This window comes from Podarcis tiliguerta (assembly GCF_965153285.1).
Source record: "Podarcis tiliguerta genome assembly, chromosome: 5".
In the NCBI taxonomy this organism is placed as follows: domain Eukaryota; kingdom Metazoa; phylum Chordata; class Lepidosauria; order Squamata; family Lacertidae; genus Podarcis; species Podarcis tiliguerta.
The window spans coordinates 85630599-85654691 of NC_139538.1; the positions used below are offsets into that span (position 1 = coordinate 85630599).

At 47.1% G+C, this 24093-nt stretch overlaps 2 protein-coding genes across 3 annotated transcripts in view; both read left to right on the top strand.

Moving 5' to 3' along the window:
• The window catches only part of LOC310677416 (broad substrate specificity ATP-binding cassette transporter ABCG2-like), a 35094-nt gene extending 30693 nt beyond the window's left edge, over window positions 1–4401 (top strand). Inside the window, exons 13-16 of the mRNA XM_083440381.1 lie at window positions 255–409; window positions 956–1045; window positions 2397–2500; window positions 3714–4401. Of these exons, the coding sequence (XP_083296507.1) occupies window positions 255–409; window positions 956–1045; window positions 2397–2500; window positions 3714–3861 (497 nt within the window). The 3' untranslated portion in view covers window positions 3862–4401. The remainder of the gene's footprint in view (window positions 1–254; window positions 410–955; window positions 1046–2396; window positions 2501–3713) is intronic.
• A 15205-nt stretch (window positions 4402–19606) lies between these two features.
• On the top strand, window positions 19607–24093 carry BLOC1S2 (biogenesis of lysosomal organelles complex 1 subunit 2). 2 transcript variants are annotated; one of them, XM_083440656.1, is made up of 5 exons: window positions 19607–19768; window positions 20589–20705; window positions 22372–22491; window positions 22808–22912; window positions 23604–24093. In XM_083440656.1, exons 1-5 carry the CDS (start codon window positions 19696–19698, stop codon window positions 23633–23635), a joined length of 447 nt encoding a protein of 148 aa, XP_083296782.1. In that variant the 5' UTR covers window positions 19607–19695; the 3' UTR covers window positions 23636–24093. The 2 variants fall into 2 exon arrangements, with proteins under 2 accessions (XP_083296782.1, XP_083296783.1); XM_083440657.1 differs by lacking the exon at window positions 19607–19768 and adding an exon at window positions 19837–19925.

The window sequence follows — 24093 nt, forward strand, 5'->3', positions numbered from 1 at the left end:
CGTCACGGGGATTCGAACTGCCAACCTTCTGATCGGCAAGTCCTAGGCTCTGTGGTTTAACCCACAGCGCCACCCACATCCCACTGGCCACTGTAGTAGCATAAATTAATAAGTTTCTGTACAGTTTGGGTAGTTCTGTCCCTATAGTTCCCAAAATGAAAGCTTCTGGGTTTGTTTGCTTTTAGAAATATCCTTTCCAGTCTTCTACTTCGTGATTTGATTGTTCATTGCACCTATCCTCTTCCTGTTTTCAGGCTACCAGGCTGATGCGGGCCGATTCTTCTTCTTCATGCTGACTCTTGTGCTGTTGTGCTACACATCCACCTCAATGGCCCTCGCAATCTCCGCAGGGATGGATGTAGTAGCTATTGCCAACTTACTTATCACCATCTGCTTTGTCTTCATGCTGGTGAGTCTTGCATGTGTCACGTTGAAGGAATGGGTTTCCCAAACCCAAAACTGACTGTGCAGGCAGTTTGAAACTGCACCAAAATCCCTATTTTTCCTTAGCTAAAATGCTTTAACTTGAGCTCTTGAGCCAAAACCCAGCAGTATAAACAAGTGCTCAGAGCCCTCTCCTTTATCAGTTTGTGACGGCAAGGATGGCCTTGACTGTACCAGTAGAACAGGGAAGACACATCTGTGCTTTATCTTATATCCTGACCACAAACACGGACAGACCTAGTCCGGGAACAGCGCCAGAGTGTGTTTCTGGAGTTGGTGACCTCTTGCTCCAATTAGATCAGCTCTACTACAACCATGGCTGCCTTTTCTGCAGTTCCATATTTTGGAAAGTTCGATCCCAAATCCTGACCTCTGGGAATCCCACCGCAGTTCGTGCGATAAAAGGAGTTGTTGCTGAATGGGCGGAAGTGTTACGATGGGTAGTTGCCTCGGGGCCTAATTCTTTAAATAGTGAATTTATTCGCACTGTTTCTCTCTCTCCAAATTCCAGATATTTTCTGGCTTACTGGTGAACCTTCCCACCGTCATGGGTTGGCTGAACTGGTTGAAATATTTCAGCATTCCCAGATACGGCCTCACGGTGAGTATGCTACAATTAACATAGATTGAGGTGGTCCCCTCTAAACCCTAGCAATTTATAAATGGTAAGATTTTGCTTGGTTGGGATATTGATGGAAGTACAAGCTGCAGGACTGCACCAGACAAGGAATCCTTGGGCTGGCTTATACAAAGCAGCCTGGCTTGTCTTCTGTTTACATGACAAAAGGGGTTGATGGGGAGACAGATGTTGGCAAGGTCATGGGGTATGTGTTTGAAGTGACAGGAAGAGAGAGTTTTTAGCAGGGGGTTCTGGGAAGAAGAAGAAGGAAGAAGAAAGACTGGGATCCATCTTGGGCAGGCTGGCTGAAGGCTGGCTGGGTGTGCTGGTCCCGTGGGCTAACCGAGAGGCGAGATCCGAGTCCAGTCCAAGGTCAAAGGTGCAGTATGGAGGCAGTCCGTAAAAGTTGAAGCTGGATGCAGGGCAGGTAGTTGGGTGAGGTCAGGAGCTCCGGCAGGATAGCAGGACAGGGTTCAGGCAGGAACTCACAACCAATGAAGTTGCTCCCACAACTTGAGACTGAGGCTGGCTGGCTTTTATCTGCCCCGAGGCACAGGGTGGCCCCAATCCTCAGATGACTCGCCTCTGTTGGCCTGGAGGCGAGCACTCCTCCTGCGGGAACTTAGTTCCCTCCGCTTCTCTGCCCTGAGCCTCTGCAGCTCAGGAGAGGCTGGAGGGTTACCGGACCCAGAGGCAACCTCAGCTTCCCCTGACGGGGCTGTGAGTGGAGCACCTGCAGGCAATGGGTCCTCCATCACCTCAGGAGCCAGAGCAGACTCAGCTGGAGCCTGCACCTGAGGATCCAGCACAGGTGAGGACCCTTCAGGCTCAGGCCCCAGCCCCGGCTCAGCTTGTTCTGGAGGTGGGGACTCCTGTGCAGGCTGGGATTCCTCAGGTTTAGCCTCTGAGTCCGAATCCCAGGCCATCACACTGGGAGAGATGCCTTAGACTCTAGGGATGCATGGCTACATTGGACAGCTTCTATGCATCAGATGAGCCTCAAGTTAAATATCAAATATCATATTTCCAAAGGAGCAACCTGAACAATAAATAAAATATTGATACTTGTAAGCTGGGGAAGTCATGAAACTCTGTGTAGACATATTCCTGCATTGCAGGGGGTTGGACTAGATGATCCTCAGGATCCCTTCCAACTCTATGTTCTTATGATCTTATGATCTTATGATCTTATGATCTGCTGTTGATGAAGTTGCACAGATTGACCATGGCTGTATTAAAATCAGCAAATATTCAGTTGTTAAAACAAGCTGGTTTGGAGATTCTCTTTTTGGTATTATTGCGGCTCTATTTTCCTCTCTGGCTTCCTACACAGGCCCTTGAAGTCAACGAGTTTAGAGACCTGCATTTCTGTGCAAACGCCACAGAATCCTTTCCATTCCAAAGCTGTCCCCCAAGTTCTACTCAGACCAGAGAAATGTGAGTATCTCAGCTGGACGTGGGTGGAGCACATACATTCTCTTCCAGAAGAATTACTATCCTTGTCAGTTTGGGGTTGCTCCCTAAGAAAAACTCTTCCTAAATCATATCATATGCATGTCGTAGTGCGTTCTTAACAATTCTATTGAAAACTAGTCATTTTTTTCCCCAATAATGGAAGAACAGTCCCTCTCATCAAGGTCACATATAAAGAACCCAGAAACCAAACTCACAAAGAGTATTGATAAAGACTGACTCCTGATTTAAAGAAAGAGTACCTGATTAAAACTGCAGCCCTATATCACTTACCAGGGAGTAAGATCCATTGTGTGGAACTGGACTTATTTTTGAGAAGACTAAATTGATGAAAACTCGTATGATTAATGGATCGGTTAAACCCCTTGGAAGATGGAGGTTGCCATCTGTAGTTTTCATCTCTTTGGGTCAAAAGCCTTGGGTTTCTGGGAAATACCCATCCATTCCTACCCCCTGGACTGTGCCCCACTCAAGAATTTCCCTCCTAAAGCCATTGTGTGCTTGTACAAAATATTTCAGTTCCCCTAAGCCACATCCTTGTGTGTCGATTACTACATTTTGGCTACAGAAGGCTCCTCAACATTCCACATGCGGGTGGCACTGTAGTCTAAACCACAGAGCCTAGGGCTTGCTGATCAGAAGGTCGGCAGTTTGAATCCCCGCGACGGGGTGAGCTCTCGTTGTTCGGTCCGAGCTCCTGCCAACCTAGCAGTTCGAAAGCACGTCAGAGTGCAAGTAGATAAATAGGTACCACTCTGGCGGGAAGGTAAGCGGCGTTTCTGTGCACTGGTCTGGTTTGCCAGAAGCAGTTAATCTTAAAACATAACAATACAGAACTGCAGCTAATCTTAATACATAACACTATGATTCTATGAATTCAATGAAAAAGGGTCTAACTTCTCCCGGTGCTCATTTCCCACAAATTATTTGCAGTGGGCATTGTCAGAGGTGCATAAAGGGGTAGAAAATACCCAGAAAAAAATGAAATGAAGAATGCAGCAAGAGTTGGCCTTTGGGAGAAATTGTGTGTATTCACAATGGCAACCTTGGTAGCCTTGAATCAGTAAGCATTTGTTTTCTGTGCTTGGGGATAGAGAAAGGGTTGTCTTTCTAGCGCTGCAGCCTTGCTTCAGTTAATGAATAACATTCTGAATGTGTGTACTATCCTTTTTGACAGGTGCTATGGTGAACAATACCTCTGTGGACAGGGAATAGAGCCTACCAACTGGGCAATGTGGGAGAACATTGTGGCTCTTAGCTGTATGACAATCATCTTCCTCCTGATAGCATATGCCAAACTGCGGTTCATGAAGAAGTTCACCTAATGCAGAAAAGATGACCTACAAGACGGACATTTAATTCTTCCTAGGTCCAACCGGGAAAAGTCTTTGTTTCAATTAACTGGGAGGACCATACTACACCAACCACATTTTTTTACATTGCTGATATTTAATCTTTCTTGTAAAGGAAGCAATTCATTTTAACTGATTCGTTTTTTATATAGAATTCTGTCATTCACTTTGACGTTGAGATTAGCTTGTATATTTCTCAGGAAATTTGTTTTGATCTGTAATTAGTTTTCTTTGGGGAAGGGGGAGCACTTTGTAAACTGAGTTTGGGGACTCAGCTGCAATGAAAACGTTTTAAGTGTGTGGTAAAGTGCATTATGCAAAGCTGACACTAGATGGCGATAGTGAGCTATGGCAAAATCTGTATATTTTTCAAAATGTGTTTTTTTTTAAAAGCATTTTCGCAGCGTTTTTTTTATATGTGTCTAGATTCCACCTGGGTAAAAAGGGCAGCAGCAGTTAAATCTAAAGAAAACAGAGGGCAAGGGGAAATCAATAAAGGAGGTGAACCTAAAACGGTGCTTAAGAAAAAGTATCTTTTTATTTGAGAAAGCACTCCCGGTTGAAAGTCCTAGTGTGTTTCAAGTGTAAGCTGCCTTCCTCAGGAGTGCAGTGGGAAGTGACCTCCCAAAAGGTGAAGGGCAAGATTCAAGCACCCTGTTCTGCTCGTGAGAAGACCCCTGCTTGTGCAATGGGGCTTCCTCGCTCCCCTCATGCACCCCATCAATCTGCTTTGGAGGGTCAGAAGGGAACCCCCCCCCCAAACAGAACACAGACGGAGCAGAAGAAAGACTGTTCCATTAGGCCAGCAGAAATACCCGTATTTTTCTCTCTATAAGACGCACCAGACCACAAGAAGCCCTGTGGAATGGCTCCCAGCTCAAGTGTATAAAATCTCTCTAAAAGGGAGATTTCACAGCCTGCATCTTTTCCAACCCAAAGATTGCATGATCCTTTCTGTAAGGCAACCAAATCATTTTCTTTTTAAGTTATTTGTTCATCTTTTTTTCGCTACCAGCAGATAGAGACTTGTTTGCTGTAACATCTGCAAAAACTCTGTGAATATAAAGCTTCACTTATTTGGAAAGCTAAGTGTCTATGATTTATTCTAGCCTAAGTATTTTGTGGGTAACAGTTGTTTAAAGGTGGGTGAAGGCATAAGTAAATCTAACCAAGTTTTAAGGTGCTTTGAGCAATCACCCCTCCGCTACAAGAGAGTAAAGATCTTTCTTCCAAACTTCTCTCTCTAACATGGGGTGGGTAGGGTCACACTATTAACACTACCGTATTTTTCGCTCTATAAGATGCACCAGACCACAAGATGCACCTAGTTTCTGGAGGAGGAAAACAAGAAAAAAAATATTCTGAATCTCAGAAGCCAGAACAGCAAGAGGGATCGCTGTGCAGTGAAAGCAGCGATCCCTCTTGCTGTTCTGGCTTCTGGGATAGCTGCGCAGCCTGCATTCGCTCCATAAGACGCAAACACATTTCCCCTTACTTTTTAGGAGGGGAAAAGTCAGTCTTATAGAGCAAAAAATACGGTACTTATGCTGACAGAATGATCTCCTTAGCGCTGTGCTGAATTCCACCTAAATAAACTTATCGTTCAAAAATTATTGTACGTCCAACTGGCAGGTGGATAGCTGGAAGTCTGTTCCTATCTGTTCTTGAGCTATCCCTTTTTCTTTTTATTCTATGATTATTTCCTTTAACATTCTCTCTCTCTCTCTCTTTAATATTCTCTTACTGTATTATGGTAATATTGGAGGCAGTGCGCTAGGCTGGGAAGGGAGGAGGTCGGCTGGGAAAAGAAAGAGATGGGAGGGTGCATCCTTCTCCGTACGGGATAAAAGTTAGGATATATCGGTGAGAGAGGAGTCTTCTACAGTGGTACCTTGGTTCTCAAATGCCTTGGTACTTGAACAACTTGGAACCAGAACGCTGCAAAACCGGAAGTAAGTGTTCAGGTTTGCGAACTTATATTGGAAGCTGAACATGCTCCGTTTTGAGTGTCACGCTTCCGATTTGAGTGTGACGCTGAGGTCTGTCTGTTTTTGCTATTTATTTTGCGTTTTTGTGGTTTTTCCATTTTGTTTGCTTTGCTTCTCAATATTCTATGGTTGGCCTCTGTTATTTTCTCCTACCAATAGGGAACCTATGTAAGGACTCTATATGGGCTCTTGGATACCCCATAAGGGAAAAGGGCAATTTTTATTTACAACAAAGCCCTACCAGTCAGTGGGAGCAACACCAACCTAAACGGGCCAGTGATCTGACTCTCTGTGGGCCAGCTTCCCGAGTGCCTGTTGACAAAGGCATTGGTGTCTACATGAGATAAGCCCAGGAGATCATTAACCTGTGTGTTTACTGAGGGCTTATCCACACTTAACCTTTCCTGCACTCCTCCCAGACACCATCTCATGCCCTTCAACATTTCTCCAGTGAAAACAGAGACGTTCTACTCCATCCCCTCCAACATTTCTCCCATGGAAATAGGGACATCCTAAGGGAAAACGGAACGGCGTTTCCGTGCGCTGCTCTGGTTCGCCAGAAGCGGCTTAGTCATGCTGGCCACATGACCTAGAAGCTGTACGCCGGCTCCCTCAGCCAGTAAAGTGAGATGAGCGCCGCAACCCCAGGGACCTAATGGTCAGGGGTCCCTTTACCTTTTAAGGGAAAACCGGGCATTCTGGGATCAAATCAGAAACCAGGACGGCTTCTGTAAATCCAGAATTGTCCCTGGAAAATAGGGAAGCTTGTAGGGTCTCAAAGCTTCATATCTGAGCACCCTCTCCCCACCCCGTTCCTAAGCTTTCCCATAAAGCTATGGGTTTCCCAGTAGTGGTGTATGGAAGTGAGAGCTGGTCCATAAAGAAGGCTGATCGCTGAAGAATTGATGCTTTTGAATTATGGTGCTGGAGGAGACTCTTGAGAGTCCCATGGACTGCAAGAAGATCAAACCTCTCCATTCTGAAGGAAATCAGCCCTGAGTGCTCACTGGAAGGACAGATCCTGAAGCTGAGGCTCCAATAATTTGGCCACCTCATGAGAAGAGAAGAATCCCTGGAAAAGACCCTGATGTTAGGAAAGATGGAGGGCACAAGGAGAAGGGGACGACAGAGGACGAGATGGTTGGACAGTCATGTCGAAGCTATGAACATGAGTTTGACCAAACTGCGGGAGGCAGTGGAAGACAGGAGTGCCTGGCGTGCTCTGGTCCATGTGGTCACAAAGAGTCAGACAGGACTAAATGACTAAACAGCAACAACAAGCTTTCCCCTCAAAAATTCACTCTTTAAAACTCATTTGGAGCAAATGTCAACACACGTAAAACCCAAATTGACGTTTGCTCCAATTCAGCTTTAAAGAGCAGCTTTCGTAGGGGGAAGCTTAGGACAAAACAACAATAACAATGCTTGGACAGGGAGTGTTAAGGTGCAGATTTCTGTCTGGAAAGAGTGGGGCAAAAGTTAAGTGTGGATAATCCCTTTATGCATGTGGTTAATATACAAGTTTACTTAACCCAAAGGTTAGGTTTTATTATTTAAAACACACAGGTGACAGTTGTCATTGAAAACATAAAAAAGCAGCTGAGATATACTCAGAGTCCTGTAGTGATTTCATGCTCTTTATTGCAGCTTGTAAAACAGTGATTGAATTGTCCCCCAAACCTCAGGCTTTTATATACATTATTTACACAAGGAGTCCCATCTGATTGGCTGATTGTGCTTTCCTCCTGGAGCTTGATTGGTCTTTTGCTGCGGGCCAATCAGCTGTTGCATTCTACGATCCTACCAGCCTAATAGGCTGATTAACTTCCTCCTGGAGCCTGATTGGTCTTTTCCTGAGGGCCAATCAGTTGTTGCATTCTACGATCCTACCAGCCTAATAGGCTGATTAACTTCCTCCTGGAGCCTGATTGGTCTTTTCCTGCGGGCCAATCAGTTGTTGCATTCTATGATCCTACCAGCCTAATAGGCTGATTAACTTTCTCCTGGAGCCTGATTGGTCTTCTCCTGCAAGCCAATCAGTTGTTGCATTCTACGATCCTACTTGCCTATTGTTATAGGATCCAAGCTTAGTACATAGCAGCAAAAGATTACCAAACTGAGTGTGCATCCTAGATGACATTATAGGTAAGGAGCTGCTTAGTTCAGAGAATCATAGAGTTGGAAGGGACCCTGAGGCTTCCTCTAGTCCAGGGACATCCAACTCCCGAGAGACTGCGATCTACACCCAGGGGGGAAAAACTGGCAGTGATAAAACTCCTGAAATCAAATCAAAGCCCCTCTCCCTGTTAGGAAGTACAGTGTGAAAACCATTTTACTACCTGCCAAGTGAGGACAGCATACAACAGCCTAAGTATCCTTGCAAGAGAAACTTGTATAAGAACTAGCCCCAGGGCACAACATTACCCAGGAAGACAAACTCGCACGCTATTCTACATAAGGACCTCCCATAATACCATACCTTAATACCGGTTATGATTTAAAGCAAAAGAAAGGATGAAACAACTCATTCTAAAGCCGAACAGTTCTCCTGAGGAATATATAACACTTATAACATAGTCTCCACTTGTTCTAGCATGCTGAGACACACGTGAGATGATTAGGAATCTGAGCGAACATGCAGTAAGAGAGGTCTAGAGGAAGCCTGAGAGACAAATCCACAAACCTAACTGAGGATCATATTTAGCTCTGATAACTGAATGCAGTGTATTCCTGACTTTTATGGGACACCATTGCACAGCCAACTTTCACAAATCCAAACCATATGAAGTTCCTAGTGCCATGCTGAAATCTTCAACTTCTCAAAGGTTTTCTTCCCTTGCAAATGAGCCTTCCATTTTTTCCGCCTCGTTCTCGGGGGCACTCGAGAATATCCTCGATCATTTTCTCATGCGTTTTCTTTCTTGTGAATTCACGAACGACGATCAGAAATCATGTGGGATCCATTTTAAGCCACAGCACTAGCAGATATCGCCATAGAAGATAGCTGAGAAAGAGGGGAGGCAGGAAGGATTTTAGAGAGCATTACAGTGGTACCTCGGGTTAAGTACTTAATTCATTCCGGAGGTCTGTTCTTAATCTGAGACTGTTCTTAACCTGAGGTACCACTTTAGCTAATGGGGCCTCCTGCTGCCGCCACCCCTGATTTCTGTTCTCATCCTGAAGCAAAGTTCTTAACCCCAGGTACTATTTCTGAGTTAGCTGAGTCTGTAACCTGAAGCGTATTGTCAGGGAACTGCCATCGGCAGGACAGGAGGTGCAAAGGCTCTCTGAGGTAGAGAGAGACGTAACAGCTGAAGAGGGAACCAGTAGGGGGCGAACAGGAACGTCAAGGGAAGGAGAGTCGGAGGAATGGCTCAGAGACGCTTCCAGCGAAAACAGTGGGGAGGTCTCAGGACCTCCTATAGGGACACCCGTTCCTCGCCGGAAACTGTCACGCAGAGAGTCCAGAAGACGTGTTTCCGTTAAGGAGCTTTTATGTTGGAAACGTTTCCGAAAGCAACCACTTTCGGATTCTGCTAGCGATTGACGCAGCCATGCTGGAGGGGCTCCGTCACAGGCAGAGGTTTGAGAACTTGTTCAAACTCTGAGGGACTTGCAGTTTACGCACAAGCAGCTCTTCATCCCATCACAGCAATCCGAAAGTCACCGAAAGCTAGCTGGTGCCAGGGAGAGGCATCATGAGCGAACCAGCCGGAACCGGAGGAGCAGGAGCAGCTGGAGGAGGTCCAAGCCTGGAGGAAAGGTACAGGACGTTGGAGATCCAGCTTGCTTTGCAGACGGCGAGGCTGGAGGAGAGGAGGGCTCAGGATGCAGAAAGGGGGAAGGAGAAAGCCACCCCGCTCACCAGAAAGATGCCAGGATTGGTGCAGAAATTTGGGGGGGACCCCAGAAACTATCATGCCTTTAGGACAGAGATGCAATACGCTCTCAATCTGCAATTTGATGACTTCCCTGATGAGGAATCGCGAGTGGCTTTTGTAATTAGCCATCTCGAATCAGGGGCGAAGGACTGGGTTAGACCCTTGATGGCAGCAAATAATGAGATCCTAAAGGACACGATGAAGTTTTTTCGTGCCATGGACCTGATGTTTTCCAGCGACATTGAGCAGGGAGGGGTGCGAAGGCAGTTAATGGCTTGCAAACAGGGGAACCGGACTGTCCGTGAGTACTGGACTGAGTTCACTATGTTGATTCATAGATTGGGGTGGGACCTGTCTGCGGAGCCCATTCAGATGCTTTTCGAAGAAGGGCTCTCTTCGTCCTTAAAAGATGAACTTTCCCGGGCCCCCAGAGCGGAGTCTATGGACCAGCTGACTAAATCCGCGCTGGCCATAGGAGCGCGCCAGGAAGCGAGGGCTTTGGAGAAGCGGGAGGGGAAAGGAGAACGTTGGAGGGAGCTCCGCATTCCAGACATTCCAGAGCAGCCTTTCCCGCCGGCAGAGCCGATGGAAGTTGGAACAGCGCGGGCGCGCGCAGTTTCAAACCTCGGTGAAGGGCGGAAGAAGGAGGGAAAGAGCGCCAAGAAATGTTATCTCTGCCAACAGCCAGGACACTTTGCCAGAGTCTGTCCACGAAGAAAGGAATGGCAAGGCATGGCAGGAGCTGTTGGGGGAGAGGAGGAGGAAAGCAAGGAGCAAGTAAAAGCCAACGCCTGGCTGCCACCGTCGGGGCACAGCAGCCAGGCCCAAAAGCAGTGAAAGTGCCCTCACCAGAACCTCCCAGACCTGCTCTAGTGATAGAGGTGTTGCTAGAGCTGCCAAACGGACACCCCCTACAGATCAAGGCCCTTCTGGATTCAGGCAGCTCCTGTAATTTCATGAGTAAGGAGTTCGCAGCTGAGCACCAGATACAAACCCTCCCCTTAAGTAAACCCCTGCAGGTGACCACGATTGACGGCAGAGAGCTGTTGGGAGGAGAAGTGAACCAACAGACAGTCCCCATGATAATGAGGGTGGCAAGGCACACCGAGAGGATAGCGTTTAATGTGGCCACCTTGGGAGGAGCTCCCATCATTTTGGGGATGAGCTGGCTGGCACTACACGATCCTCTAGTGGGCTGGCATCAGAGGGTGGTCTCCTTTGGGTCAGCGCATTGCCTAGAACACTGCAAGCAGGGGAAGGATCCAGGGGGAGCCAGGCTCACCCTAGCTGGGATGGAGGTAATGAATAAAGGGGAGGTGCCTCCGCAATATGCAGATCTGAGCAACGTATTTAGCGAAAGGGAAGCGGACAAACTGCCGCCGCATAGACCCTTTGACTGTCAAATCAACCTACTCCCTGGGGCTCAACTCCCAGTGGGCAAGCTGTACGCCATGTCAGACAGGGAGATGCAGGAGCTGAGGGAGTTCATTGACAAAAACCTGAAGCGAGGTTTCATCAGAGAGTCCCGAGCGGTGGGGGGCAGCCCAGTGTTTTTTGTGGACAAAAAAAACACAGATAAGCCGAGACTTGTAGTGGACTTCAGGGCCCTAAATGCCGTGTCGGAACCCCTGGCTTTTCCTATGCCCCGAATTGATGACATTCTGACCAGGGTGAGGAAGAGGAAGATTTTTACAGAACTGGACCTGCGGGGGGCGTACAATCTGATACGCATAAGGAAGGGGGATGAATGGAAGACCACCATGTTCACCCCTTTGGGAGCATTTGAATACCTCGTAATGCCCTTCGGTCTCCAAGCCGGCTCCGCATGTTTTCAAAGTTTTATCAACCACGTCTTGGGACCTTTGCTCTACAAGAATTGTGTGGCCTTTTTAGATGACGTGTTGGTGTATTCGGAAGATGAAGAGCAGCATGTGAGGGACGTGAGAGAAGTGTTGGGCCGGCTGCAAGCCAATCAGCTGTGGGTGAAACTGGAGAAGTGCCAGTTTCATGCCAAGGAGGTGGAATTCCTGGGGTACCGCTTGTCAGACAAAGGATTGGCCATGGATCCAGGCAAGGTCCAGGCGGTGCTGGAATGGAAGACACCGAAGACCAAGAAGGATGTGCAAAGATTCCTGGGGTTTGGGAACTTTTATCGGAAGTTCATCAAGAACTTTGCACACTTGACGGCGCCCATCACCGACTGCCTCAGTAGCAAGAAGAAATTTGTTTGGACGGCGGAGGCGGAGCGAGCTTTTGAAGAACTGAAAAGGGCTTTCGCCTCGGAAGAACAACTTCTGCATGTGGACCTACAGAAGCCCATGAGAGTGGAAACAGACGCGTCAGACCGAGCGGTAGGGGCGGTACTTCTTCAGCCGGGAAGGAATACGTCGGAGTGGAGACCGTGTGCCTTCTTCTCGAGGAAGCTGAATAAGTCCGAGCGGAACTACACGGTGCATGACAGGGAACTACTCGCCATTCACGAAGCGTTCCGGAGGTGGAGACATTTATTGATTGGGGCACAACACAAGGTGCAAGTGTGCACCGACCACAAGAATTTGGAGTATTGGAGAACAGCTCAAGTACTCAACCAACGACAAGTGAGATGGGCACAGGAATTTTCCAAATTCCACTTCGAGATTTGTTATGTACCAGGCCCAGAGAACGTCAGGGCGGACGCTCTCTCACGCAAACCAGAGTATTTGGAGGGGGAGGGGGCAATCGAAGAAAGACATGTCATTCCTGAGGACCGCTGGGTGTGTGGGGCGGCGCTGGTGGGGAGACGAGAACTGGTAGAGGAAACGGAAAATGACGAATATGCCCAAAATAAGCTCAGAGGTCTCAGGGGAGAGGGTGAGAGCCCGGAGGGTTTTGAGGAAAGAAACGGGGCATTGTATTACAAAGGGGCACTGTATATACCAGAAGGTGAATTGAGAGGGAGGGTACTCAAGCAGTTGCATGATAGTCCCACGGCGGGACATTTTGGACAACACAAGACCATGTGGATGGTCACCAGGGAATTTTGGTGGCCCAAGGTGAGGGAAGATGTAAAGGAGTATGTAAGAGGGTGTGACCAATGTCAGAGGGCCAAGGGGGAAAGAAGGGCGCCGGCAGGGTTATTAGAACCATTACCCACGCCAGAACGGCCTTGGGAGGCGGTATCAATAGATTTTATGACGGATCTGCCCAAATCCAAGGGGGAAACGGCCATTATGGTAGTAGTGGACCTGTTAACTAAGATGTGCCACTTTGTAGCATGTTCACATGCAGTCACAGCGGAAGAAACAGCGAAGTTGTTTGTAGAACACATCTTCCGGCTGCACGGCGCCCCCTTGAGGGTGATCTCAGACCGCGGCAAACAATTTACTTCCAGGTTCTGGAGGAAGCTCATGAGCTTGCTGCACGTGGAAGTCAATTTTTCGACTGCCCGGCACCCTGAAACCAACGGGCAGGCGGAAAGAGCAAATGGCATCCTCCAACAATATCTGAGGTGTTATGTCAATGACAGAGAGAATGATTGGGTCGAAAAGCTGGCGCTGGCAGAATTTGCCTACAACAATGCGGAGAATGTGTCCACAGGGATGAGCCCCTTTTTGGCCAATTACGGGTGTCACCCCAGGGCATTCCCAGGGGAGGGAGGCGAGAGATGGAGCGTCCCAGCGGCCGAACATTTTGTAGAAGAGATGGAAGCGATCCATCGTCAGCTTCAGCTCAACTTAGAAAGGGCCAAGGCACAATATAAGAAGCAGGCAGACAAGAACAGAAGGGAAGGTGAAACAATAAGGGTGGGGGATCAGGTGTGGCTGTCCACCCAAGGGTTGCCGTTCAAAGGGGGTTGTAAAAAATTAAGACCCAAGAGATTGGGACCCTTTGAGGTCATTCAGCAGGTCAACCCAGTGGCTTTCAAACTCCGGTTACCCAGCCACATGAAATTGCACCCAGTGTTCCACAGGTCGTTACTGTCACCGTACAAGGGGGGAGGTGAAGGGGAGTACACCAGGGGACCAGTCTTGGAAGAGAGGGAAAGCAGTAACCATGTAGCGGAAATCCTCGATTCCAGGTGGAAGGGCAATCAGGTGGAGTATTTGGTGGCGTGGGAAGGGGAACCGGAGTCAGAAAACACCTGGGTGACTGCAGAGGAGGTCAATGACGAGGTTTTAACAGAAACGTTCCACCAAAGATTCCCGAGGAAACCACAGCCGGTAGCAAGGTTTAGGAGGGAGTATTTCGGCACCACAGACGAGGAAGAGGAACTGGAAGGATTCGCGGAGTCGGAGTTGGAAGAAGGAACGGACTCAGATGACGAGGAGTACCGAGAGACTAGGAACAACAACAAGTGGAGAAAGGTGTTCGAAACTTCGGACGATGAGGAAGGTTCTTTCCGGGGTTTTACCTCCTCCCAACCCGTAGGGGAGGAGACGGGAGGGGGTGAAGGGGGCCCTGGAGGGGAGGTGGATGTCAGGGAACTGCCATCGGCAGGACAGGAGGTGCAAAGGCTCTCTGAGGTAGAGAGAGACGTAACAGCTGAAGAGGGAACCAGTAGGGGGCGAACAGGAACGTCAAGGGAAGGAGAGTCGGAGGAATGGCTCAGAGACGCTTCCAGCAAAAACAGTGGGGAGGTCTCAGGACCTCCTATAGGGACACCCGTTCCTCGCCGGAAACTGTCACGCAGAGAGTCCAGAAGACGTGTTTCCGTTAAGGAGCTTTTATGTTGGAAACATTTCCGAAAGCAACCACTTTCGGATTCTGCTAGCGATTGACGCAGCCATGCTGGAGGGGCTCCGTCACAGGCAGAGGTTTGAGAACTTGTTCAAACTCTGAGGGACTTGCAGTTTACGCACAAGCAGCTCTTCATCCCATCACACGTATGTAACCCGAGGTACCACTGTAATATGAAATCCTACAGTCAACCTCTGGTTACAGGAGTTCAGATAGCAGTTAGGTTTCAAAGGACTAAACCAGGCTTCTTCAACCTTGGCCCTCCAGATGTTTTTGGCCTACAACTCCCATGATCCCTAGCTAGCAGGACCAGTGGTCAGGGATGATGAGAACTGTAGTCTCAAAACATCTGGAGGGCCAAGGTTGAGGAAGCCTGGTTTAGTCCTTTAAAAACTAACTGCTACCTGAGCTCCTGTAACCAGAGGTTGACTGTAGGATTTCATATTACAGACCATTTGTCTATCTGTATCAGGTTCACTTCAGTAGTGATGAATGGAAGTGAGAGCTGGACCATAAAGAAGGCTGATTGCCGAAGAATGGATGCTTTTGAATTATGGTGCTGGAGGAGACTCATGAGAGTCCCATGGACTGCAAGAAGATCAAACCTCTCCATTCTGAAGGAAATCAGCCCCGAGTACTCACTGGAAGTACAGATCCTGAAGCTGAGGCTCCAATACTTTGTCCACCTCATGAGAAGAGGACTCCCTGGAACAGACCCTGATGTTGGGAAAGATTGAGGGCACAAGGAGAAGGGGACGACAGAGGATGAGATGGTTGGACAGTGTTCTCGAAGCTACAAACATTGACCAAACTGCGGGAGGCAGTGGAAAACAGGAGTGCCTGGCATGCTCTGGTCCATGTGGTCACAAAGAGTCAGACACGACTAAACAACTAAACAACAACAACATCAGGTTCACTGAGAAATGTGCATAAAAGGAGTCTTCTGGGGAAATAGATACAGATGTGCATCTAGACACACATCTGCCATCATGATGCTCCTCCAACCTCCACTGAGCTGGCTGGCTGGGATTAAACACCCTCATCTGAGACCACTACATTGTTATTATACAGGCCTTGGTATAGATATTGGAAGCAGCTGGCGCTGTGGGTTAAACCACAGAGCCTAGGGCTTGCTGATCAGAAGGTTGGTGGTTCGATTCCCCGTGACGGGGCGAGCTCCCGTTGCTCGGTCCCTGCTCCTGCCCACCTAGCAGTTTGAAAGCACTTCAAAGTGCAAGTAGATAAATAGGTACCACTCTGGCGGGAAGGTAAACGGCGTTTCCGTGTGCTGGTCTGGTTTGCCAGAAGCGGCTTAGTCATGCTGGCCACATGACCCGGAAGTTGTGCGCCGGCTCCCTCGGCCAATAAAGCGAGATGAGCGCCGCAACCCCAGAGTCGGTCACGACTGGACCTAATGGTCAGGGTCCTAGGTATAGGCATATAGGGTTGGATCATAAGTCTGTGTCTTTAAACCAACATTTTATTAATGTTGGATTGCGATGCAGGGTTCAATATTTTAGTGGATTAAAAATTAAGTCTTTTTCCGATTGGTGGAATGTAAATAAAATCATATTCATTCCAGGGTTAAAACCACATGCACATAATAAAGGCTACTGAATATAATACATCTTCACTGCTTGTTTATTGGTGAGGGAGAAGGAGAGGTGGACTTAGGGATAACACAGACAAATATAGGGCAATGGAAATAAGCATAAATAAGTGTCAGTTTGGTAGCAGAAAGTAAACCAAAAGAGAGCCCAACACACACACACACACACACACACACACACACACACACACAAAACTCCACTGCAGGCTGTAATCTAGTTAAATTTCCGCCACCATTGTCCCCTCATTCCAGAACCCATCTAAATGCAGACATGTTATAATCTATTACAGTGGTACCTCGGGTTAAGTACTTAATTCGTTTCGGAGGTCTGTTCTTAACCTGAAACTGTTCTTAACCTGAGGTACCACTTTAGCTAATGGGGCCTCCTGCTGCTGCCGGGCCGCTGGAGCACGATTGCTGTTCTCATCCTGAAGCAAAGTTCTTAGCCTGAAGTACTATTTCTGGGTTAGCGGAGTCTGTAACCTGAAGCATATGTAACCTGAAGCGTATGTAATCCAAGGTTCCACTGTATAGGGGAAGGTCAAACAGGGGAAGAGTGGGAAACTGTTGCAGGTATTTGTACTTAGTTGAAAAAGGATTGTGCAATACAGAGAACCAGAGCCACGACTGAGCGGGCCAGTTGCGCCAGACCAAACAGCCCCATCACAGCCAGCAGCCTCGGAACACGAGCCAGAACCAGAACCCCTGACCAAGAAACACCCCGGGCCACAACGCATATGTAGGCAGCTGGTGTACCTTGAGGACTACGAATGAATGCAACCTCCGGGCACGACTGGAACTTAGAGGGAAGGGGTGTTATGTACTGAGCTGAATCCTAGATCAATAGGATCCAGAATGCAGCAGTCTGATTGGTCCGCAGGAGCCACCCAATCCAGCTCCAGGTGGAAGTGAATCGGCGACCTGATTGGCCTGCAGGAGCAACAAATCAGGCTTCTGGAGGAAGTGAATCCACAACCTGATTGGCCTACAGGAGCAGCCCGGAATTAGCCAATCATGTTGTGTAAATAATGTTTATACAGTGGTACCTCTAGATACGAGCGGGATCCGTTCCGGAGCGCCGTTCGCATCTAGAATTAAACGTAACTAGCCACGGCGCGTCTGCACACGCGCACGATGCTTTTCGCCGCTTCTACACATGCACATGATGTGATTTTCAGAGTCTGCTCATGCGCAAGCGGCGAAACCCAGAAGTAACACTCTCCGTTACTTCCGGGTTGCCGAGGAGCACAATTTGAACGCGCTCAACTCGAAGCATATTTAACCCAAGGTTAAATAACCCAAGGTATGACTGTATGGCTAAAAAGGCTATTGGGCAAAAAAAAAAAAAAAAAAAAAAAGCCCTGTGCATCGTTTCTGACAGCCAAGTGGTCGCTGCTTGGCAATGCTTGTCTGCCTGGCACATGATTTTTAGTATGTGTTTGTGTGTGTGTGTGTACACTCACATATATATAATCTTTTATATCTATAAAGTTTTACATAACAAATTTAAATTCAAACAACAACATAATCATTTAGGATTCTCTGAATCCTTCGACTTCCCTCTGCCCTCCCTTCCGAACTTAAAAATGGAAAGTGTAATGCTGGTGGTCAACAAAAGAGGTTTAAAGACTGTCTCAAGGCAAATCTAAACACTGAAAACTGGGAAACACTGGCCTGCAAGAGCTCCAGTTGGAGAACAGCCTTTACCAAAGGTGTCATGGGCTTTGAAGACACTCGAACTCAGGACACAAGTGGGAAACGTGCTAAGAGGAAGGCACACTTGGCAAATCCACACCGTGATCAACTCCCGCCCAGAAACCAATGTCCCCACTGTGGAAGGATGTGTGGATCCATAATTGGCCTCCACTGTCACTCACGGACTCACTGTTAAAACCGTGTTTATGGAAGGCAATCTTACTCGGCTACAAGTGATCACCAAAGAAGAAGAAGAAGCCCATTATCAATCTATTTTCAACTACTTCCCTTATTTTCTCTATTATTATTTTTTAAATCCATTTTTACCATTGTTTTTTGTGAATTACAAGCATTACTCAAATCCTGCCAAAGTTTTTAGTTGTTTACAGTGTTCTCTTAAATACATTGTAAATTTCCCCCATTCCTTCTTAAAGTTCTTCTCTTCCTGGTTTCTGATTTTCCCGGTCCATTTCGCCCTAGTCCATCATCTTCATCAGCCATTCGTCTCTGGTTCAGAACTTTGTCTTCTTTCCATCTCTGGGCCAGTAGTATTCGCACTGCTGTCCCTTCGGAATCTCTGCACCTAAAATGCCTAGTAAAAAAAGCCTCTGGTTTTTCCACAAACGAACCACATGTCGTGGATGTGCAAAATAAGAAAAGCATTCTGGGAAATGATTTACAATGAGCTGCAAAAAATGTTTAAAATAATGTTTGTGAAAAAGGTCTGCCTGGCACTTGTAGTCATCTCTGACATGGCTTAATGACTGGGCTAATCCTGCCTGGACCTATGCAAGGATGGTAGTGGAAAGGGGTTCCGAGCCAGATTTAGGTTTGATGAGGCCCTAAGCTATTTAAGGTGATGGGGTCCTTTATATGTCCAGCTGTCCTTTGTCAACAACAAATTGTCACTGTTTTTTTGTGTTGAATATATGCTATATGGTAATTTATGGACATAATAGGTATCTAAAGCCATTTGCACATAACAAAATATCAAAGTAATTGTTGAGCTGAAATACAATTAAGAAGTATATTTAAGCTCTAACTTAAAATGATTTTTTCTTCATAACAAACTTAATGCAAACACATTGGCATTTGGCAATAACAAAAGCTCCTTTCAAAATACAATTTACAAAGATTCATGATCTAGTCTCTAGAAACATGAAATCGTAATAGCAAACCAGTGATATTTTAGGGAGCAGGCTAGCAGGCGGGGCCCACGACTTACATCACAGGAGCCTACACAACACAAAACACACTTGCTGTATGTAGTTTTTATTTATTTTATTTGTTTTTTATTTTGGAAATGTACATCCAGTTGTTTTTTCCCTTTAATTTTTGGGGGCCCCAAGAGAGTGGGGCCCTAAGCTAGAGTGTGTTTAGCTTATACGTAAATCTGGCACTGGTTCCGAGGGTCATCTAGTCCAACCCCAATTTTTTTTTTTTTTTTGCCTAAGGTAGGACTCGAACCCACGACCCTTAGGTTAAGAGTCTCTCCCTCAAGGGCCGGCGGGAGATTCGCGTGCAAACCCCGTTTCCCCTGTTAAAACTCAAAAGCTGAGACGACGCCCCTCATTTGAGAACTTCAACCCGCTTTAGGCTGTGGGGAGTGAAATGGTACCAAGCGCACCCAGAAGCCCGCTCCGAAAATAACGGAGCTCCCTCTACCCAAATAATCATTACGACTTCTGCGGACGAAACCTCACCCAATCCGTTCGCAGGGAAGAGACCACATGACACGCGCGCGCACACACACTCACCCCTTTTCCCGAACCCCCCGGCGCGCCTGTTCCTGACGCATGCGCAGCGAGCGGCGGAAGCGGTGCATAAGCAGAGGGCGTCTGGCGGAAACCGGAAGTAACCGGTGGTGGGTTTTTTTTTTCCCAAGCGGCGGAAGTGCGGGGGGGGAGGTGGGTTTGGAATGGCTGCCGCCGCCGCCGCCGCCGCCGTCCCGCCTGAGGAGGCCTCGGAGGCCAGGCGACAAGGCCCCAAGCGTAAGATGTAGTGGGTGGGGCCTCTGGTCACGTGGTTCCAAGGGGGGAGGGGCTTTTCCATCACCTCAGCAAGGTGTGTGTGAGGGGACTCCATGCACCGAGACGGACCCATTGGGCCCACCTACCTCAGTACTGCCTGCACGGGCTGGCAGCAGTGGTGCTGATAATGCCCAGGTCGCGGGTTCAGTCCTATGCCCTTTTAAAATGTGTGGGTTTTTTTGGGGGGGGCTATTGGGTTGTTTTTATTTATATTATTATTGCTTTTATTCTGTCAACTGCGCTGAGAACCCCAGGTATAGAGCGGTATATAAATTCAATTAATAATAATAATCCCCGCAAATTCTTGCGTTGCAAGGACTTGGACTAGATGATCCTTAGGGTCCCTTCCAACACCACAACACACACACACACACACACACAGAGGGAATCTCTCCCAGCCTTGCCTGGATCATGCAATATATTTTTTTAAAATGTGTTTATAGTCCACCTTTTTTTCCCTCCACAGGACATAAAGTGGTGTTTGTTGTTCTCTCGTCATTTCACTTAACCCCCACCCACAACAACCAACCTGTGAGGGGTAGGCCTGGGCAGTGTATTGATACATTGCCCAGGACCGGTTTGAGAGCGTGATGTTATATCCCCCAGTGTTATATCCTGTGCAGCTTTCAGGCTGTTGCCCAGATGGAGGCTGCAAACTAATCAAGTCTGCTTGATGTTGTTGGTACAGTGCTACATGTCAAGGATTTTGCGTCAGCGGATATAGCTGGTAAGCAGCTAACCTCTTGTTTCCCTGTTTTCTTTTATTAAAAAATCTGAACAGAGGATCCTGCTGTTGAAACAGCAGAAGAAGCAACAGAACCAGCCGAGGCAGATATCAATGAACTTTGCAAGGATATGTTCAACAAAATGGCCATTTACCTAACAGGTGAACTGACAGGTAAGTTTGTATTAAATATAACACATTGCAGTATCATTGGGGTGTTTCTATGCCAGAGAGGCCTGCTGAGTCCTGTGGGGCTTGCTTCCAAGTGAGAACGTCCAGAGCATGGGTAGGCAAACTAAGGCCCAGGGGCCGGATGCGGCCAGATCACCTAAATCCGGCCCGCAGATGGTCCGGGAATCAGCATGTTTTTACAAGAGTAGAATGTGCCCTTTTTATTTAAAATGCACTTCTGGGTTATTTGTGGGACCTGCCTGGTGTTTTTACATGAGCAGAATGTGTGCTTTTATTTAAAATGCATCTCTGGGTTATTTGTGGGGCATAGGAATTCGTTCATTTTTTCTCTTTCAAAATATAGTCCGGCCCCCCCACAAGGTCTGAGGGACCCTGCTGAAAAAGTTTGCTGACCCCTGCTCCAGAGTCTTGTGTCTTCTACCTTCCCCAAGTAGAATCAGAATTTCTTAAGAAAATTCTCAAAACCAAGCCACATATACCAGCTCAGCTCTAAGATTCCCATGTTTTCCAGGAATGTCACTATATCACACAAAGGAGTAGAGTTGATCCATGTAGCATGGCTTTGCTAGGAAATTCCCAGAAAGTTGCTGTTCTGCTTGTGCAACAGACTTCTACTTGCACAATGGCACTTTCCCATCCTCTCCCCTAAGGCCTCTCATACCCTCAGTATATGTTCCAGAGGTTGAGAGTCCTTTCCTTGAGCAGATTGGGGATGTCCCATTGCATGAGCAGAATACAGTACTACTTGCACAGTGCTGGATGCAACACACTTTTAATTTTCTTCTGGGTCCGCATGAGTCATGAATGCATGTCTGGAGGATTGCAGTGAAAAAAGAGACCTTTACTATCATTCCTAAATCATAAATACGCTGAAATATGCATGGGTGTCAGGCATCCATATAGAGTTCTTTTGCTCATACCTTTGCTTGCATGTTGAAACAAGGTGGGCAGCCACGGTTTACCAGGCATCTGGTTACATTTCAGCTGAGAACCTTTACTTAATGGCTTCCAAACAAGCAAGCCAGAAAATAAAACCAATTGGTTTCTCGATTTTGTCTTGTTTGGAATCCATTCACTATAGGCGGAAGCTGTAAATTAACAGTGGCTTCCTGACTTGTTCTCTCAATTGCACAAAGGGAGGGATGAAGCAGAAGCAATGGGAGTATAAAGCTTGTTATCATCGTGGTTTATTAAGCTGAAATTTGATTGAGCATGGTCGTAGAGTAGGAATCCAGCTCCCTGCTGATGCTACCCTTGCGCTGTACAGTTCCCTGATAGAGGCAGAGGTTAGATAACCACAGAACAAAGGAGTGTTCACCTTCTTTTGAGGCAGTTTGTTAACAGCTGGTGCCACCAAGAAGCTCTTCTTGGTGTTTAATCTAAACCTCCCCTTCTCGTTACTTGAATCCACTGGTTTAGGTCCTACTGTCCCAAGCAACAGACAACAAATTTGCTCAGTCAAATTTGATCTGAGGTTTAAATTCCATGTTTAAAGTAGTCAGAAGAGTGGTCAACTTGAGAGAGGGGTGAGCCTGTTGTGCTCCTCCATTGAATTTTAACTGAGGTTAAAATGGCATATTGTAAATAATTTACATTTTTAAGGCTGTGTCTCTCCCCCCCCCCCCTCTTTCTCTCGTTCATTTTAAAGCCACTAGTGAAGATTACAAACTCCTGGAAAACATGAACAAACTGACTAGTTTGAAGTACCTGGAAATGAAAGATATTGCAATAAACATAAGTCGAAACCTGAAAGATTTGAATCAGAAATGTAAGTAGGTTTTGAAAATTGAGGTATGCATTAGATTTGATGGCGCATTAGACTCGAGTAAATACGGCATTGAAAAGGATTTTGGGTGACCATACTGGGGAGGCCTAGAGAGCCTTTTCCCATCAGAGTAGACAATAGTCAGCTACCTGGGCTCAGCTGCGTAATCGTTCCATTCTTATTTTTATTTTGCAGTTTGACAGTTTTGAAAATATACAAATCTAGTGACCGAAGAGGTGACACAAGTGATACGCCTTCAGTGAGTCAGCAACTAATCCTTATTGTTTTTCCCCCACCCTCACCTCTCACTTCCTCCAAGATGCTGGACTTCAGCCGTATCTGGAGCAAATCAATCTGATTGAGGAGCAGGTAGCAGCATTGGAACAGGCCGCATATAAGCTAGATGCATATTCAAAGAAACTTGGTAAGTACTTGTGACATTGCTAGAAAGTGTGCAGAAACGGTGCCTATTTTACCCCTTTTCCACAAGGAGGGGGGTTGCATCCCCTCCATGAACCTTGACAAGTTTTACCCTTTTGAAACAAGATATACAGTCATACCTTGGGTTGAATGCGCTTTGAGTTGAGCGCGTTCGAGTTGCGCTCCTCGGCAACCTGGAAGTAACGGAGCGCGTTACATCCGGGTTTCGCCGCATGCGCAGACGCTCAAAATGACGTCATGCGCAGAAGCGGCAAAAAGCGATGCGCGCGCACGCAGACATGCCGTCACTAGTTCGTTTACTTCTAGATGCGAACGGGGCTCCGGAACGGATCCCGTTTGTATATAGAGGTACCACTGTATCTGTGGAGGTCGCTGTTGTGCACTAATAGATTTCCAGGGTCCCATTCAGGTTTCTTAAAGAACTGACACTACATAGTGGTAAAATGTACCCTGAATCATATTATCACAATAGCCAGAATACTCCATCTGTGGAGAACTTTTTGAAATTGAAAGAGGTGAGCGGAACCCGGGAAATGTGCTATCCACTGAAAACAGCTTCTGGATGTTGAGTCTCTATGTCGAAGTGGCACTACATGAGGCTGTGACATAGGTCCTGGGTTCATAACTGAAAGGGAGTTTGCTCTCCCTAATGGCTGTGTGTTTGTCTTCCGCAGAAGCAAAGTACAAAAAACTGGAGAAACGGTGAAAGAAGTGCATTGCGTGACAGGACTTTTCTTCGAGAATACATGGCTTTCTCCTCTGAAGAAAACTGAACTTTACAAAACTTGTACTACAAAACTACCGTTGGAGAGAGTCATGTGGGCAGTCTAAGGAACAGTGGTGCCCCACCCCTTTGTTTGAGGCTGAGTCATCTTCCCCTTCTTGTAGAATCTGTTGCTTTTTACTATTTTTGTCACTCGTTTTACAGAAAACTATCAGTAGAAGCTACTGTTAATGGCTTCAGCCAGGGCCCTGCAGTAGCTTAACTGGGCAGTTCTGTACCTCCTTCCGTATTGAGCAAGTCCCTTCTATGCTCTTAAAATTGCTTCGTTTGTGAACATGGAAGTTTCCAGTTTGCCGTGTTGGCAGGTGACGTGGTGTGGCCTTGCAGCAAAGCATCTTCTCTCGCCGTGCTTTTTTGAGAAATAAACACCTGGAAATTAA

What these genes read in the sequence shown, in the direction of transcription:
- BLOC1S2 (XM_083440656.1), top strand. Translation starts at nt 19,696, where the DNA reads ATGGCTGCCGCCGCCGCCGCCGCCGCCGTCCCGCCTGAGGAGGCCTCG. An exon ending in CCTAACAGGTGAACTGACAG is followed by an intron (nt 20,706 to 22,371) that starts GTAAGTTTGTAT and finishes TTCATTTTAAAG; the next exon opens with CCACTAGTGAAGATTACAAA. An exon ending in GAAAGATTTGAATCAGAAAT is followed by an intron (nt 22,492 to 22,807) that starts GTAAGTAGGTTT and finishes ACTTCCTCCAAG; the next exon opens with ATGCTGGACTTCAGCCGTAT.